The sequence below is a fragment of the Micromys minutus genome (assembly GCF_963924665.1).
Source record: "Micromys minutus genome assembly, chromosome: 9".
Lineage (NCBI taxonomy): Eukaryota > Metazoa > Chordata > Mammalia > Rodentia > Muridae > Micromys > Micromys minutus.
Window position 1 is genome coordinate 26,238,934 of NC_137978.1, and position 16,379 is coordinate 26,255,312.

Below are 16,379 nucleotides of genomic sequence, written 5' to 3' on the forward strand. Positions count from 1 at the left end.
CCTGGGCTGGGCCCTCAGAATGAAAACCGTCCTAGTGAAGCAGGTTATGGTGTACCAAGAGAACAAGGGCAAAGTCATGAGGCACAAGGTGTCCAGTATGGACCGCCAGTGATCACAACTAGTGTTGTGCTTTGTTTTGTTTTCTGAGACAGGGTTTCTCTGTGAAACCCTGGCTGTCCTAGAACTCCCTCTATAGACCAGGCTGGCCTCAAACTCAGAGATCCACCTGCCTCTGCCTCCCAAGTTCTGGGATCAAAGACATGCACCACCACTGCCTGGTTTTTAATCCCTGACATCCAGGGTACCAGGAACCACAGTCATGCTCAGGAGCTATAGGAGGAAATAAAACTTATTTTTGCCACTAGAAAGGCATCAGTCCAAGGTGGCTTTATGGTGGACTGGACAGTACGCTGAATCCTGAGAGGTCATACCAGGAGCAAAATCAGAGGCTGGAAGCATTGAGGAAGAGGGAGAGATCCTGAAGGAACAGTGACTACAGGAGTTTGATAAAGCCAGATCAAGGGGAGGCTTCAGGTACAGTCTCTACAAGGAATGTGGTAATGGGTGGATAGAAGGAAGAAACACAGTCAGCTCACAGAAATAGCTCCTCTCTGGCTCTATAGGCATGGAAAACCAGGATTATCCCAGCAGGACACCCAAGCTTCTGGAGCTTCGAGTACTAATACTAGGAAAGCTTTCTCTCGACAAGGAAACGGCCTCTGGAAACAGGGGAGAGAGAAGGCAAACAGAGGCTTTCTCACCTGGCTGCAATGGTGGCCACGTTCTCCATCCAAGCCATAATCTGGCCCCCAAAGGTATTGCCCTGATGATTGGCGTGAGGAGGCAGCACCAGTTCCACACTCTCTACCCTGGTCTTCTCGGCTGGCACCATATTGCTGCAGTCCTTGTCCAGATCTGTCCCCGAATAAAGGCAAGCAGACGAGAGGGTCCCTAAGGACAGACTGTCCATGGAAGCCCCAGGACAATAATCCTCCCTACCTGAAACATGAATTTACTACCATCAAGTGATTACAAGGCCTAGACTAGCCCTAGGTCAAGAATGGGAGGGCTTGGGAGGAAGGACATCAACCTGCCACAAGGCAGCAGTCAGCGCAGCTGTGAGACAGGCAAGCTTGAGCCAACCCCTGCTCCCCTGAACACAGGCTGTATGACACTGGATACATCAAGCCAACCACTGGCTCTCAGACACCAATCTGTAAGGAGCAAATATCAGCCCCAGCCAGCCAGGACTGGATCCTCCAGAATCCCAAGAAAGTCCTCCACAGAGCACTCGGCAGAAAGGTGACATTCACTCAAGCGTCACCGGAGATGTAGGACAGAGAAGCGGAAGATAAAAATGATCTAAGCCCAAGTCTGCAGTAGGTGTTGGCAGGTGCGAGGCCTTTGGCTGAACTGAGGGAGGACACATGCACTGGGCTGGCACATGAGTCTGAGGCCTGCATGCCAGGCAGAGGTATCGAGACTGACCCTGGGAGGTAGGCTGTCTGCACAGGACAGATTTGAGGGGGCTGTTAGGGAATGGACAGACCCATGAATCTGACTGGAAGAGCTGGGTTCCCTCCAGCCATCCCTAAGCCCCGCACAGCAGGGCTCAGAGCAGTCTTGAACTCCTGATCCTCCTGCCTCAGCCTCCAGTGTTACTGCTGGAACTGCTGGTGTGCTCCACTGTGCCAGCCAACAGCAGTTGTTCTTTGTTTGCTTTGAGACAGGATCTCACCATGTATCCCAGGGCGGCCTTGAACTTCACATGTGATCAAGGCTGTCCTCTAACTCCTGATCCTTCTGCCTCAGCCTCCAGAGTGCTAAGATTACTAGTGAATGTCACTTTGCTTAGCTGTGTTACCTTTTATTTGAAATTTTTTTATTTGTCCTTCAATTTCAATGCCAAGAAAGATCTCACACAAGAACACGGAGATGGACAAAGAACCCCAGGGTCCCTTTCCTACCCCCAGGGCCGTCATCCTCCGTAGAAGACCTTCCTCATCTTACCACCTGCCAAAATCCCACCCAGCCCAAGGCAGACAGGTCATCCTGCACCGACGAGAGAACAACCATCAATAGAGGGAAAAATAAAAATCAAGCTACAGAACAATGTGTTCTGTGTGTTCCCTTCAGGGGACTAAATAACACTTGGCTTAGACCTAGAGAAAGAACCCCAAGAAACAGATTGAAAACCAGGTAGCAGCCTTTACCTCAGGAGATGACCTGAGCTCTGGGAGGAAGCCTGGAGGGAGACATGCTTTTCATCTTTTTATTTTTACGCACACATTTACACAGAGATGCTTTTTAAAATCCCTGCAGGTCTTCAAAGCCTAGCCCAATACTACCTCCACACACACCAACTCTCCTAGAGGCCTGAGGACATTATGGGTCACAGAGATTTCTGTACGACCCATTCCAACTCCACTGCCTCTGGGCTGTGAGTGAGTGGCCCCAGTACCTGCTTTCCCTGGAGGGGGTCATGAGGCCAAGGAGGTCAGAACAGCCTGAAGCCACCAGGGACAGGGGTCCATAGTGGGTGTGAGGACACTGCTTCCCCCCTGCGTACACCTGCCTGCCCTCTTACACACATACCATCCTGGATGGCACAGTGGGTTAGGAGATCCTTGATGGTATCTGCGTAGACCAGTCGCATACGCCGGCGCTCAGCCGCCACCCCGTGCTCCGTCTTCTCCTCCTCCGTCAAAGGGATGACCTGTTTCAGCTTCACCTGTTGGCCAGGAACCTGGTGGGCCTGGGCTGCTGTGAGAGAGGGGCTCCCGGGGTCTCTCCCCTCTGTGCCCACTTTCTTGTCTCCACTGTAACCCGACAGAGCATAGTGCAGGAAGAGATGGGGAAAGGTGGGGGCACCTGGGTGGGATCCCAGAGGGTCCCACTTGGGGTAATCAGAGTATGGCAGAGCAGCTGGGAGAGTGACTACCTTGGAGAGCTCCCGGTGGGCCACAAAGGTGGCCAAGGCCTTGCAGACACTCCACTGCTTTTCAGAGCACAGATCTTCAGAGATCACCTGGATTCCCACCTGAAGGAGAGGTTGGGGGGGGGGACAGGACTCAAGGCCTGCAACTTTAGTGAGGCTGAAGAGCCACCCAGGCTGGGCCTTCCTCTGCCTTCACACCTGCTGCTGAATGTGCCTGACCAGGAGTGTGTAAGCCCTGAGCACATCCCTTCCCTGACCTAGCCTCCATGTTCCCTCCTGTGCTATGGTATATTAGCAAGGAAGACCTTAGGGTCCCCCTACCCAGCCAGCCATCTTGGAACTCTAGTCAGAGTCCTACAATGTGAGGGGGCTTTGGCTTGGATCCTGAAAGACAGAAGTGGAACAGGAAGGCCATCCCACCCCCAGGCAGGGCCAGCCACACACACCTCCATGCTGGAGTTGAAGGCCCGGTTCACCTTGGCCTTGATATTCACCACTTGGCCGACACTAAGGAGAGGAAAGCAGGAGATAAGCCTTCCAGAAGGACCAAGGGAGGACAGGCGCCTCAGACACCCACACCTCAGTGAGGAACCAAGGGAGGACAGGCACCTCAGACGCCTGAACCTCAGTAAGGGACCAAGGGAGGACAGGCACCTCAGACGCCTGAACCTCAGTGAGGAACCAAGGGAGGACAGGCACCTCAGACACCCACACCTCAGTGAGGGACCAAGGGAGGACAGGCACCTCAGACACCCACACCTCAGTGAGGAACCAAGGGAGGACAGGCGCCTCAGACACCCACACCTCAGTGAGGAACCAAGGGAGGACAGGCACCTCAGACACCCACACCTCAGTGAGGAACCAAGGGAGGACAGGCACCTCAGACACCCACACCTCAGTGAGGAACCAAGGGAGGACAGGCACCTCAGACACCCACACCTCAGTGAGGAACCAAGGGAGGACAGGCACCTCAGACACCCACACCTCAGTGAGGGGAGGAGGACTGGCAAGAGAACCTCAAGACTCCCAGAACATAGTTACACAATTGCAATGTCACCAAGCCAGCAGACAACATGGGCACTCGTTCCATAGATGGGAGTCAGAGCTTCCATAGGTAGCTAACTTACACCCACCTACCCCCAGTCTACTAGCTAGAGTCTTCTTTTGCTCTACAGCCCCCTTCCTGGGGCAGCCTCCTACCCCCAGTGGCCAGAGCTCCCCCTCTAGCACTTCCCCTGGAGTATGACCTCTGCCTCCTGAGCCTTTAAACTGCACTGGGCCAAAGCTCCTGGCTTTTGTGCTCTCTCCTGATTCATTTCTGTGGTTCGAAGAAACCAGAAGCTGTGCAGAGCAGCCACATGCTCTCCTGTGAGTCCCAGCCCAGCCCAGGGGGTGTATGCTTTGCTCATCTCCACACCAAACACATGAGGCAGGGTGAGACTTCCATAAACGGTGACAGACTGAAGTAATACATCCGTATTTACCAAATGCTTTCCAAGTGCCAGTGGCTGGAGAGAGGAGTGGGCAGGGTTACGGGACACTTAAAAGTGCTATGTGTGCGTTTCCACATTTGAATCTCAAAACAAACTCGGAGACAGGTTTACAGGGAAGTGGACCTCAGAGAGACTCAGCATTTGTCCGAGGTCACCTGGCTAACACCCAAATAACTTACAGCAGGGCAAGGATTCTAAATGGGCTGTGTTGACCGAACCAGCCCAATTCTTCTGTCCTTCTGGGAGTGTTTCCTATGTCCACACTAATCTCCTGGGAGCCACCTACCTTGCCTTGTGCCCAGAGTATGCCCAGCTAATGAGGAGAGCAAAAGGCTAGAAACCTGGCAGAGTTCAATCCCTATGACCTCAAGAAGTCTCTTACCCTCTGCCCAGTGGCTCTTGAACATGCCAAGTACACTGCCCGCCACAGAAGCTTGGAAGGGTCCATGCCAAGAAATGTGCCCGTCACAAGGCCAGTGTGGCCACACAAGCCTAGGTTTGTCATGCTCTGCTTCAACTGTCCCATCATAAATTGATGACCTGCAGCAAGTCACCTCACCTCTGAGTCTGTATCCTTGTGTGTATAGCTCTGAGAACTCACGGGGATGTTCCCAGTGAGGGGCGGGGTGATTCAAACCCAACACCTGACTAGTCAGTGCAGGAGCTCCGTGAGTGCCTTCTGCTCACAACGCTGGACACTTCCTCTCTGCTCAGACTCTGGTCCAACTCCCCGAATTCCACCTCCCCAAGGGGCCATGCCTAGTAGTAGGGTAGTTTCAAACCAACAATAGGTAATTTCAAAGATTTTAATGTTTATGAAAGTGTATTTTATAATTGCTAGAGAAGGAAAATTTCAAAGATTGGAGTGTTCATTAAAGCATATTGTTACAATTGATTGTTTTTACTGTCAGTCTCCCATCTGTCACCCCAGCACTGGGTTGACCCTAGGGCCTCAGGAAGTCCCCTGACACTAAACTGAGTCATCAGTGTTCTTTTTAACCTAATTTTGAGGCAGAATCTTACTAAGTTGCTCAGGTTGACCTTGAACTCACTCTGTAGCTCATACTGGTCTTGAATTCATGATCTAACTACCACCAGGCCTGGCTTAGCCGTTTTTGTTAAAGCCTAATTGCACATAATTTTGAATTAAGCATTACCATGGCTGCGAATCCACAGGAGACATCATGGTCTGTGTAGGGACTGGTACCCATCAGGGTCCTAGGGTCCTAGGCACCCATCCGAAGTCTGGGAATAGATCCTCACAGGGGATAGGGGATTGCTGATTTAAAATGAACTTATCTTTCTGTGATGTTCAACGAAGTCTAAGGAGACTGGAGAAATGGCTTAGTACTTAAGAGCATATACTGTCCTTGTAGATCTGAGTTTAGTTCCCAGCACCCATGTCCAATGGGTCACACCTACCTACAGACTCAGCCTTTGGCCTCTACAGGCCTCTGTGCTTACACAGACAGACACACAGACACACACACACAGAGAGAGAGACAGAGAGACACAGAGACACACAGACACAGAGACACAGACACACACACAAATACACAGACATACAGACACACAGACACACATGAGGGGGGGTAAATAATTATATTGCCATTGTTTTTTTTTACTAGCCCTGGCTGTCCTAGACCAGGCTGGCCTGGAACTCAGAGATCCATCTGCCTCTGCCTCCTGAGTGCTGGGATTTAAGGCTTGCACCACTACCCAGGACAGGTAAATAATTTAAAATAATAAAAATAAGTCTTTTTATTTCCTTTTAAAGAAGAAGGCTGGGAGTGACTTGGTTTTAGGGTGCTGAAGGAGACGAGGGAGAAAGGAGGGAGGGAGAAAGAGATGGAAGGCACAGAGTCCCCTTCAACAGAACTGATTTGGGGTAAGAGGTTGAGAGTCAGGAGCATTAGAAGATTCCGTTGATTTGCAAATTTATTTCCAGCCTTATTGGGATAAACAAAAAATAACAACACAGCAAAACAAACTCACAAGTCGGCATGGCCGTAAGCTAACAGCACAACCAGCACTGGTGGGGAAAAATAACTGGCCATTTTGCAGGTGTGATGATCATGAGAAAGTTGTTTAAAATGAGTTCTCAGTCCTTCCAGATATATTTGGAAAGATTTTGTTTTGTCTTCTATTGTTTGAGACAGGGTTGTACCCCAGGCTGACCTTGAACTCAGGACACTCCTACTCAGGTCTTGAGTGACATGAGCATCTCTTGAAATGCTTCATTTATTTAATCAAAGTAGTGTGTCTATTTGGAGGTTATTTTTGAGACAGGGTTTTATTATGTTATATAAACTAAGTCAGTTTTGAATCACACTCACAGCAATGCCCCTGTCTCAGTTTCCCATGTGCTAAGCCTATCAGTGTGCACCACCATACCTCGCTTGAAATATTTTTTTAAAGATTTATTTATTATATATAAGTATACTGTCTGTCTTCAGACATACCAGAAGAGGGCGTCAGATCCCATTACAGATGGTTGTGAGCCACTAAGTGGTTGCTGGGAATTGAACTCGGGACCTCTGGAAGAGCAGTCAGTATTCTTAACTGCTGAGTCATCTCTCCAGCTCCCAGGACAAAGCCTTTTTGTCAAGCTGAAACTGTTTATCAAATTGATTCAAGCTGGGATGGATCCCCAAAACTGAGGAATAAATATAAAAAAAAAAAAAAAAGACAACTCGGCAGCTTACCAGACTCACTGTCTTTGTTGTGGTAGTGGTAGGAATCAAACCCAGGGCTCTGCATGCTGAACACATGCTCTACCACTGAGCCACACTTAAACCCCCAACTTCCTACTGCAAATGCAAATGACATTTTTCTATCTGTTCCTCTGCATGAGGACTGTGTTCTGGCTGTTTGTGTCTGCAAACCTAGCATGACACCAGTGCTTTCTGGATTAGTTAAGGCTCTGAACTATCTTTAACTAGGTTTTCTTTCTTTCTTTCTCTTTCTTTCTTCCTTTCTTTAAAGAATTATTTATTTATTTTATGTAAGGAAGGATACTGTTGCTGTCTTCAGACACACCAAAAGAAGGCATCAGATCCCATTACAGATGGTTGCTAGTCACTATGTGGTTAGTAGGAATTGAACTCAGGACCTTTGAAAGAACATTCAGCACTCTTAACCTCTGAGTTATCTTAACTAGGTTTCGATGGCTGTGATGAAACACCATGACCAAAAGCAACTTGAAGAGGAAAGGGTATTTTTTTCATTCACAGTCGTACACCACAGTTCATCCATCATCCAAGAGAGCCAGGGCAGGGACCTGGGGACAGACACTAAAGCAGAGGCCATGGAGGGTGCTGCTTACCACTTTCCCAGAGTACCATCACAGGAGTGGACTGGGCCCTCCCACATCAATTAAGAAAATGCCCCACAGGCCAATCTGACAGGGGCATTTTCTCAGTTGAGGTCCCTTCTTCCCAAATGACAGCTTAGGTCAAGTTGACATAAAACTAGCCAGTGCATTAACTAATCCTGAACAAGGAACATAGTACAGGAACCAGCCGACTTTCCTTATTAGTCACACACAGGGCACCCGGCAGCACTGAATCAGGCCTTAGCACTTGATGACCTGTGTATGGATGGCATTATCTAGGGTTGGGCTGGCAGCTATGTAAGGCCTGTCCTGGGCCAAAGGATCAGCAGCCTTCTTGTGTGCCAGCATGATGAGGCTCAGTGGCAAAGCGTGTGAGGGACCCGGTACAGCCACTGAAAAATAAAGGTATCCCTGAGTAAGAGCTGGAGGGGTGTGGAGCACTGGCTGCCAGCTCACTCCTCTAGCATAGATACATCGGTGCCTTGTCAAGGGGCCTCCCTTTCGGAATCATCTCTTGTGTACTGTGCAATGAAGCATCCCATCTCTGTAAACGTCTCCATCACCTTCTGGATGGTTTAATAAGGAGCTGGAGGGCCTGTAGGTGAACAGGAGAGGACAGGCAGAAAATCCAGGCAGAGACAGGACTCTGGGAAAGAGCCAGAAGACTGAAAGAGTGATAACTAAAAAGCCACCTGGCGGGACGGTGCTGGGTGACCATGTGTACTGAGATGAGCCAGTTAAGAGTCTGCCATTTAAAAGTCGACCTGTCATTGTTAAAGGGGCTGGCTCCTTAGAGTCGGTCCGGCCGTACTCCCTATAGCCCAGTGACCAGGAACAAATATCTGAGCTAAAAGAGCTATTTCCTGACCAACGCCAAGTCCTTTCATTTGCCAGGTAAGGAAGCAAGGGCCAGAAAGGGAACCAGACTTACCCAGAGTCACAGAGCACCACATGACAGACACCCAAGCTGCTGGCTCTGCACACTTCCACAGCCTGGTCTTAGGTCTCCATACTCCACCAGAGGAGCCTTTCCCAATACAAACCTCAGCCAATCTCCCCGGCCCCACCCTGACCAGAAAGTGGCACAAAGCAAAAGCCCACCCTTAACCCACTGCCGTCCCACACGCCTGCGCAAGAATGTCCCACACCCAAGACACCCTCCAACACCACCGGTCAACTGAGTCAGCTCTAAGTGTCACACAGTCTGCTGGGTGGGGAGACTGGGATGCAGGCCCTGGGCTGGGGGGTGGAGAGAGACCAAGAGGACAATCAAGCCAGAGGGCCTCTTACCTAATGGTATGGTCGAAGTAGATGTCGTCCATGGAGGCTGTGACACAGGGGCAGCCAGCATGCCTCTCCGCTACCTCAGGAGAAGAAAGCCAGATGTTAGCAGCCACCCCATGCCACACGAGCCTCTAACCAAGCATCTTCCAGAGGCTTCTCCGAAACGAGTTCCCATCCTTCCTCCCCCATTTCTGCCTCCTTGCTTTAGTCCTGGGTCTGCTCTGGAGCAGTTTCCCTGACCCCACAGCTGCCTCAGGGCCTCTCAAACGCTGCTGGTGTAGCCAAGTCACTGTTAGACCCTAGAGGCTGAACATGGAAGGGATCGTGAACATTCACGGTCAGTCCCTGTGTCCCGCCCTTACCAGCCTGCCAATTGGAAAATCGCTGTGCTTAAGGGCGCAGTAGAGGCAGACAGGGACAGAAGGTAACAGTGTGGTAATGATGAGGGAGGAAGAGATCCGCTTTAAAAACTGAGGCCCCGCCCAGTTTCTACAGGGAAAGCGGCGGGGAGGTGATGGCGAGCCTCACCTGATAGGCAGGCTGTGGTATCAATCCATTTGAGCAACTGTCCAATGCTCAGCTCCCCACGGTGGTTAGTGTGGCATGGTAGCACCAGCTGACTCATCTGCACCTCCGTAGGGTTCCGGTATTCTTCACCCTCTGCCATGGTGGAAGCGTCTCCAGGCCCCGGATGAGAGACTGACTTCCGGGACGTGCGACTAGAGAACATAGAGGCGAAGCCCTGGGGACGGGTGAGGACAGTGTGGTCAGCATTCTGCACATCTCTGCACTGCCGAACCCTGACACCTCAAGTATACAGAATGGGAGAAGCTGCTAGGACCAGCTCCCACCAGCCTCATCAGGAGTGGTCACCACCCACGCTAGCCCAGGATCTCCGAGTTCAGGGGAATGTTATCTGTGCCCACTCCCTCTTAGGAGACTGTGTACTTCTTTGTTACAGCTAGTGGACGACTTTTAAAGTCTTCCTTTACACTGACTTTCTTTAAAGCTGGCTCCACAGCTTTGGTTCTGAGCTCTTGCTCTTCCTCGGCTTCTAGACAACTGGAATTATAGACATGCTGCCATATTTGATTCCTTACTTTCACTCTTGAGGGGTCAAAAAGGTGGTGGGGGGCTAGACAGATAGCTTAGCAGTTAGGAGCCCTTATTGAGGCTGGAGAGATGGCTCAGTGCTTAAGAGAACTGACTGTTCTTCCAGAGGTCCTGAGTTCAATTCCCACCAACCCCTTAGTGACTCACAACCATCTGTAATAGGATCTGATGCCCTCTTCTGGTGTGTCTGAAGACAGCTACAGTATGAAGACTCACATACATAAAATAAATAAATACATCTTAAAAAAAAATAATAAAGCACTGGCTGCAAAGTCCGAGGACCAGAGTTCTGATCCCAGCACCCACATAACAAACTAAGTGTGGTGTTTTGAGTAAGAATGTCCTTCCACACCCCTAGAGGCTCATATATGTGAATGTTTGGTCCCTCGTCCTGTTTAGAAAGGATCAGGAAGTGTTGTTTCCTTATAAGAATATTTTTATAAGAATATTTTTTAATCCCAGGTGTGGAATATGGGGCTACTCAGACTGTCCACAGCAGCTGACTATGATTTGCCTCGTGCTTTAACAGGGGCATAATTTTTCCAGCATCAAAGAGTTTCTATGATTTTGCAATGTTAGGAATTCAGTAGACTTTTCTGAGGGTATATAAATAAATGCTAAGGCCCTGGGGATGGGGGTACGGTTGGATTGTTGGTTGTTTGTTGTTGGTCACGGTTTGTTAAGTAGTTGTGCACAAAGAAGAAACAACAGTAAGAAATTAGATATCCTGTCAGTGAAGATGAAACTTGCCCCAAGGAACTTGAGCAACTTCAGCAGGAAGTAATCTAACGATAACATAACCCCCTTCCCCCTCTTTTTTTTTTTTTTTTTTTTTTCCTATCCTATCTAGTATTATCAGTTGAAAGGGTGGAGAAGGGTGGGAGAAAGAAGAACCCATAAAGTATCCAAAGTCCTTGTTGTAGGAGGTGTGTTACTAGGGCAGGCTTTGAAGTTTCAAGAGCCCATGCCACTCCCAGGGTGGCTCTGTGCCTCAGGGTTGTGACTCAGCTACTGCTCCAAGCCATGCTGACCTATCTGCTGCCAAAATGGTCATGGACTCACACTCTGAAACTGTGAGGCTGCAGTACACTCTTCTAAAAATTGCCTTGGTCATGATGCTCTACACAGCAAAAGTAACTAAAACATTGAGCATCTTACAAACTTCTGGAACCCTAGCTCCAAGGTTGGCAGAGCCAGGAGAGAAAGTATGGCATTCATGAGACCATCCTGCCTGAGAACAGGGAAGGGTCACCAAGCTTGAAGCCGCACCTCTCATATGTGGGTTCCAGGTTCTTCGGATGTGTCAAATGGTTGGCAATGACTACCCAGAGCTCCATACTTGGTAGATCTGAGGAAACCTGAGGCTTGCTGGCTTCCATCCCAGCCAAGAAAATGCGAGCTCTGGGAGAAACTCGACCTCAAAGGTATAGGTGGAAGGCAATAAATAAAGACCCTGACGCCTTTTTTTGGTACACCTGCACACACACACACATACACAGACAATACAAATAAACTAATTAGATACATTTTTTAATGTAGCAGGTACACACATGAAGGAGTCACAGGTCTCTACCTCAGCATCAAAAAGCAAGGAAATTCTGACATAGTCTCATAAATAAATGAAAAGTATAGACATTATACTGAGACACAGAGGTCACAGAAGGACAAACACCAGATGTCATTCATAGGACATCCTTGGATCAAACTCATAGTACAATGAGATGAACTGGAGCTGAGCTACTGTTTAAAGGGGTGAGCAGAGGGCACACTCTGGTTCAAGAAGACTTTAAGTTCTGGAGGCAGGGCTAGAGAAATGGCTCAGCAGTTAAGAGCACTGGCTGTTCTTCCAGAGGTCCTGAGTTCAATTCCCAATAACCATATGGTGGTTCACAACCATGTGTAATGGGATCTGATGCCTTCTTCTGGTGTGTCTGGAGATGACAATGTACTCACATACATAAAATAACTAAATCTTTTTTAAAAATTGCTCTGGAGCTAGTGAGTGGTGAAGGGTACTCAATATCAGCAGTTAATCCCACTAATCTATACATTTTAATTTCCAGGCGTGGTGGTACATGTGTGTAATCCAAGTACTTGGGAAACAGAGGCATACAGATCTCTGTTGAGTCAAAGCCAGACATAACTACATGGAGAGCTTTGTGCCAGTAAGGACTCCATAATGAGACAGTGCTTTAAAAAAGAAGAAAGACAAAGAGGAAGGAGGAGAAAGGAAGAAAAGGAAAGAGAAATGTTTAGAGTAGTAAATTCTAAAACAAACAGAGCAAAGTAAAAGCTGATTGCCAAATGGCACTGAGAACAGTAAGATCTGATCTGACGCTGACCACATTGCAGACACTGAGGCCCAAGGCTCTCCATGACTCCCAGTGTAAGCCTCAGCTGCACGGCCCTCAGGCCAAGCGTCTGCAGGGTCATACTGTTGGATCACGGTGGCCCTGAGAATTGCAGCTTCCTGTAAATTTGGTATGGCAGAACCAAAAAAAGAAGGCGCATGCAGAAACCATGATTCCATGAAAGATTTTAAAGAGATGAGGAAGGCAAAGTGATTTCTGAAAGTAAAGAATTCTTCGGGTTGAGTTCCATAGATTCTCATCACTGAGCCGTGCTCCTGAATATGCGGGCTAAGAAGTCATTTCTTTCCATAAACAACTAACAACTGCAATGAAAACAAAAGCGAACCCTAGGGTTGGCAGATAGCTCTTATGTTCTGAATACTCTCTGTAGTGCTTCACACGGATAAATCTAATTTCATTTCAACAACAGACTTGTGAGGTAGCTGTCATGTCACAGACAAGGAAACTGAGGCTGGAGTCAAAGGCAAAGCCCAGCTGCAGTCTCAGGGGTCTGGATGTGATCTGAGCTCCTGTGAGCTGTACACACTGCCCCCAGAGTCTCCTGGGACAAGAGGAGGCTAAGGCTCTGGGCCTTGGAAGCAGCAGCACAAAGTGTTGGTATGACAGTGACAGGTATGAGCCTAGCTCAGCTCACAGGGGATGAGAGCACAGCTGGCTGGTGGGCCACAGGCTCTCATACGTGTCCTGCAGCTAACCTGAGGACTTCAAAGCATAAATGGTAAGTCATTCAAAGCCCATGACTGCTAGGATGATGGAGACAATCTGGGCCTGTCTGACCCAGAACTGCCAGAGATGCAGCTTCTTCCAAGAGTCCCTGAGCACTTGGGAGACAGAGGCAGGCAAATCTGTGAGTTTCAGGACAAACAGGGTTACACAGAGAAACCCTGTCTCAAAAAAGAAAAGAAAAGAAAGATGAAGAAGATGAAGAAAAGAAAGGAAGAAAGATAGACAGAAAGAAAAAAAGAAAGAAAGAAAGAAAGAAAGAAGAAAATGCATACAAAAAAGGAAGGTAGGACCGACGGACAGATAGGGAAAGAGTCCTTGGGTGCCACGCATAGTGCTGGGCTGCAGTGGGAGCGGGAGACAGCAGACCTAGAGACTCTTAGCCTGGGTGGGAGTCCACACCAAACAGCTGTCCATCTTTCAGGCTCTCAAAGGCAGCCTGAAGGCTGCCTGCTTACACTTGAAGCAGCAGGTCCTGTTGCCATGGAAACCACTGCCAAAGGCGGCTCCAGCCTGCCTGTGCACTGGGAGCTTACATGGATGTTGATGCAGGTGGCTAGATTTCTGGGTGTGGTGGCCCAGAAAGGTAGGTTCTGTTTTCCCACATCATTTACAGGGTGAGAAGCTCTTAGAACATTCTAGACCAGTGATTCCAACCTTCCCAATGCCACAACCCTTTGCTACAGTTCCTCATGTTATAGTGACCCTCCAACTATAAAATTATTGCATTGCTACTTCATACCTGTAATTTTGCTACTGTTATGAATCGTCATGTAAATATCTGATACGCAGGCTATAAGGCATGCGACCCCTGTGAAAGGGTTGGTGGAACCCCAAGGGGTCACAACCCACAGGTTTAAACCACTGTTCTGGACAGAAGCCCTGAGAGAGCTGAGGAAATGCAGGAGGCGAGATGCAGAGGATAGGTAGGCAAACAAAAGAAGTCTGTGTGGGGATTCCTGCTGGTGATCGCGAACGCAGTCAAGACCTACATGCCTACACGGTGTCCTGCATTACCACATCCTTGGCCTCACAGGATGCTCACCAGGAATGCAGGGACCGTGGCCCATCTTACAGATGAGGAAACGGAGAACAGCTAAGCCCAGGCCAGTAGTCAGTACTTGGGATCCAGCCTCTCTGCTCCTCTGCTTCAATCCTGAGAGCCTCCCTCTTCCCGTGCTGGAATGTGGCCATCCCAGACTCCATAATGTCTAAAGACAGGACTAATGACTCCGTGACTCTTTTGTTCATTCATTCATTCATTCATTCATTTATTCACCTGACAAGCACCTCTTCTGCACACTGGGCCCTAAGTCAAATGCAAAGGGTACAAGATGCATTGGGCCAGCACACAGTAAGACCTCAGCGGAGAGACAGACAGAAACAGACTTAAGTACAAATCCCATCCTGTCCCTCAGACACTATGCGATTTCAAAGAAAGGCCCTTTCTTCCCTGAGCCAAGCCCTAGATCCAAGCTTCTGGGTCCTAGCCTGAGTTCTGACCTGCCTAGTCTCCAGTGGAAAGCTATGAGGGCCATCACCCTGTGAACCAGAAAGGCCGTGCTCGGGTGAGCAGCGCTCAGTGCCTGCCTGAAGCAAGCAGGGTGCTGCTATTGTCCCCCTACTCTGCAAAAGGAGGGGTGCAGGGCTCAGGCGGCAGGATCAGGCCCTCCAATTACTATCGCATAACTGTCTTGGACTCCACTGGCTCCTTGAGCTCCAAAGCAATCTGCTCACTCCCAGAGCCAAGGTGGGCAGACAGCCAGCAGGAGGCAGGAATGTGGAAGGCCAGGAAAGCTTTAGCCAATGGGGACTCTAGAACATGGCCACTCCTCCCAAGACGGCAGAAGGCTGAGATAAAGTCAGGGCCAGGCATGTAGGGCCAAAACAGCTGACAGGGAGGGCGGGCATGTGGAGGTCAGAATCAGCCCTTCCCAGGCTGCAGCTATGCCAGGCACTGGCCCCGGGTCACCCCCAAACCTGGCCAGATTTAAGTCCTGACCCCAACTGACCTTGCCGTGAACTTGGTTTCCATCCTCCTGGCCCTGTCACCCCACTGGGTCAGAGCAGAAGAGACCACTTTGCCCAAACCCTCTACAGTGAGGTTTGAGACATAAAGGGAAAGGCTGCCCAGTGATTTCTAGATAAGGAGCCAATAGAAACCTTTAGGAGCCAGGGTTGCTGCTAAGCAACCTAACGGCGTCCCATCTATTTCCTCCATGGTCCTAGTAGCCAAGTCCGGGTGAACCCAGCTCCTCAAACGCTCAGTTCAGCTCACTGTCTGCCCACTCTGGACCCTGGATTTCTAACTGTACGTATTTTCACAGCCTGACCTCAGGCCCCCACACTCTACTGGGCATTCTCAGACTCAACTAAAAGCCCACAACTACAGCCATTTGCTATGCCTAGGGAGACCTAATCAGATCTTCATAATGCCCCTGCCTCAGGTCTTTTTGTGGCATTCCACCCTTCCTAAAGAGCAGTCCTCACCAGGCACATTCCTCACTATCAGATACAGAGTGAAGAAAGGAGACGGATGGTATTAGGTGACTGAAGGCCAAGCCGAGGGGGGTCCCTTTCAATCCTGAAAAGCCCTGCAGAAGGGAATGTCCTACAGTGGTTAGTGAGGACAGGGAGCACAGAGTTTATGGGCCCCTTCTGGAGTGGCAGTCCTACAGCAAGGGGGATGTAGTATCCTGGAGGAAGACACTGGCTAAGAAGCCCTTGAGGTAACTCATCATGAAACAGGTGTTGAGATCACTTGGCTTAGGTTTGAGTGCAATTATATAATGAACCTGTACAAACTCAGGCAAGCTGTTCAACCTCAGTTTTCTTACCCATAGAAATAGGATCATAAGCCAGGCCTGGTGGTACATGCCTTTGATCCTGTCACTGGGAGGAGAGGCAGGCAGTTTGGTTTACATAGCTACATCCAAAGCTACATAGAAAGACCCTGTCTCAAAACAACAACGACAAAGATAATAATAATACCTGCCTCCAAGTGGTGACACTAAGAAGGTCAATCAGGAAACATTCCTGGCGTCCTCCATCCATGCAGACATTTATTGAGCACTTACTTTTAGTACTATGAAACTGAGTCAGACGCTGTCCTCTCTACCACA

General features: G+C 49.3%; 1 protein-coding gene across 1 annotated transcript in view; it reads right to left on the reverse strand.

Moving 5' to 3' along the window:
- Positions 1-16,379, reverse strand: part of ACOT11 (acyl-CoA thioesterase 11) — a 45,616-nt gene that overhangs the window by 9,898 nt on the left and 19,339 nt on the right. The window contains exons 2-7 of the mRNA XM_080921750.1: positions 9,578-9,791; positions 9,056-9,125; positions 3,385-3,445; positions 2,942-3,040; positions 2,596-2,731; positions 762-915 (exon numbers count right to left, since the gene is read on the reverse strand). Of these exons, the coding sequence (XP_080777876.1) occupies positions 762-915; positions 2,596-2,731; positions 2,942-3,040; positions 3,385-3,445; positions 9,056-9,125; positions 9,578-9,791 (734 nt within the window). The remainder of the gene's footprint in view (positions 1-761; positions 916-2,595; positions 2,732-2,941; positions 3,041-3,384; positions 3,446-9,055; positions 9,126-9,577; positions 9,792-16,379) is intronic.